The sequence below is a fragment of the Physeter macrocephalus genome, chromosome 14, assembly GCF_002837175.3.
Source record: "Physeter macrocephalus isolate SW-GA chromosome 14, ASM283717v5, whole genome shotgun sequence".
Lineage (NCBI taxonomy): Eukaryota > Metazoa > Chordata > Mammalia > Artiodactyla > Physeteridae > Physeter > Physeter macrocephalus.
Window position 1 is genome coordinate 94,924,204 of NC_041227.1, and position 1,672 is coordinate 94,925,875.

The 1,672-nt window shown below is 41.0% G+C and overlaps 1 protein-coding gene across 1 annotated transcript; it reads right to left on the minus strand.

The window, feature by feature from the left end:
• Positions 1 to 580: 580 nt before the first annotated feature.
• Positions 581 to 822, minus strand: LOC112065963 (translation machinery-associated protein 7). The gene has a single exon (XM_024127540.3). The coding sequence runs from the start codon at positions 786 to 788 to the stop codon at positions 594 to 596; it is 195 nt and encodes a 64-aa protein (XP_023983308.1). The 5' UTR covers positions 789 to 822; the 3' UTR covers positions 581 to 593.
• Between the last annotated feature and the right edge of the window lie 850 nt (positions 823 to 1,672).

Sequence of the window (1,672 nt, forward strand, 5' to 3'; positions counted from 1 at the left end):
CGAACCCAGTTCCCCTGCATCGGCAGGCGGACGCGCAACCGCTGCGCCACCAGGGAAGCCCTGTTTGTTCTTTTTCTAGTTCTTTTAGTTGTAGGTTAGGTTGTTTATTTGAGATTTTTCTTTTTTTTTTTTTTTTTTTCAAATGAGTTGGTTTAATTCCAGGTGGTACAGAATTCAGGACAGAACAAGGACTTAAGAACACACTTTGGCAGGATTCTGGGCTGGGTTTATGCAGATCTCACAGCTAAGGTAGAAATGGCTGAGAAGAACTAAAGACAAGATGAGCCACTGTATGATTTTTTTTTTTTTTTTTTTTAACAAAAGTTTATTCTTAAATGTGTAGTAGGTTCCAAGACAACACTTATTCTAGCTATGGGTGGCAACAGATGTTATGGCAGGGAATCCAGATGTTTTAATCCAGATGTTCAAACAGGAATGCAGTTAAGGATCATCATTGCTTCAGGCACAAGGAGCAGCTTACTTTTTGCCAGATTTCTTAATTCCACCTGTGACCAGGGGGGCCTTTCCCCACGGCCTTCGCTTTTAGCTCCTCAAGTTTCTTTTGCTCTTCCTTCTCAGGCACAAGGAACAGCTTACTTTTTGCCAGATTTCTTAATTCCACCTGTGGCCAGGGGGCCTTTCCCTGCGGCCTTCGCTTTTAGCTCCTCAAGTTTCTTTTGCTCCTCCTTCTGTTTCTGCTTGAATGCCTTATCTTCCTCGTCCATCTCCTTGGCTTGCTTCTTGGGCTGCTTCAGGGGCTTCTTCTTGCCACCTTCGCGGCCCGACATGGCGCCTGCCGCCCCTTCCCCAGACCCTGCCACCGGATGCCTTTTCTTGTTTTTTTTGAGGAAGGCCTGTATCGCTATGAACTTCCCTCTTAAGACTGCTTTTGCTGCATCCCACAGATTCTGTATGGTTGTTTTCATTGTCATTTGTCTCAAGGTATTTTTAAATTTCCACTTTGATTTCATCGTTGACCAGTTGGTTTTTTAGTAGCATGTTGTTTAGTCTCCATCGTTGACCAGTTGGTTTTTTAGTAGCATGTTGTTTAGTCTCCATTTTTTTTCTCGTTTCTCTTTCTGTGATTGATTTCTAGTTTCATGCTGTTGTGGTTAGAAAAGAGCTTGAAATAATTTCTCTCCTCTTCAATTGGTTGAGGCTTGTTTTGTACCCTAGTAAGTGGTCTTTCCTGGAGAATGTTCCATGTACACCTGAAAAGAATGTGTATTCTGGTTTTGTTTGGATGTAGTGTACCAAAAATATCAATTAAGTCTTACTGTTCTATTGTGTCATTTAGGATCTCTGTTGCCTTATTGATTTTCTGTCTGGAAGTATTGTCCACTGATGTCAATGGGGTGTTAAAGTCTCCTCCTATTATTGTAGTCCTGTCAATTTCTCCCTTTATGTCTGCTAGTATTTGTTTTATGTGTTTAGATGCTCCTATATTGGGTACATGTAGGTTAATGAGTGTAATATCCTCTTCTTGTATTGATCCTTTTATCATTATGTAGTGTCCTCTTTATCTTTCTTTATGGCCTTTTGTCTGATATGAGTATTGCAACCCCCACCTTCTCGTCATTTCCATTTGTTTGAAATATCTTTTTTCATCTCCTCGCTTTCAATCTATGTGTGTCCTTTGCTCTAAAGTGGGTCTCTTGTAGGCAGCATATTG

Excerpts from the sequence above, each read along its gene's own strand:
- LOC112065963 (XM_024127540.3), bottom strand. The coding sequence starts at position 788 with ATGTCGGGCCGCGAAGGTGGCAAGAAGAAGCCCCTGAAGCAGCCCAAG.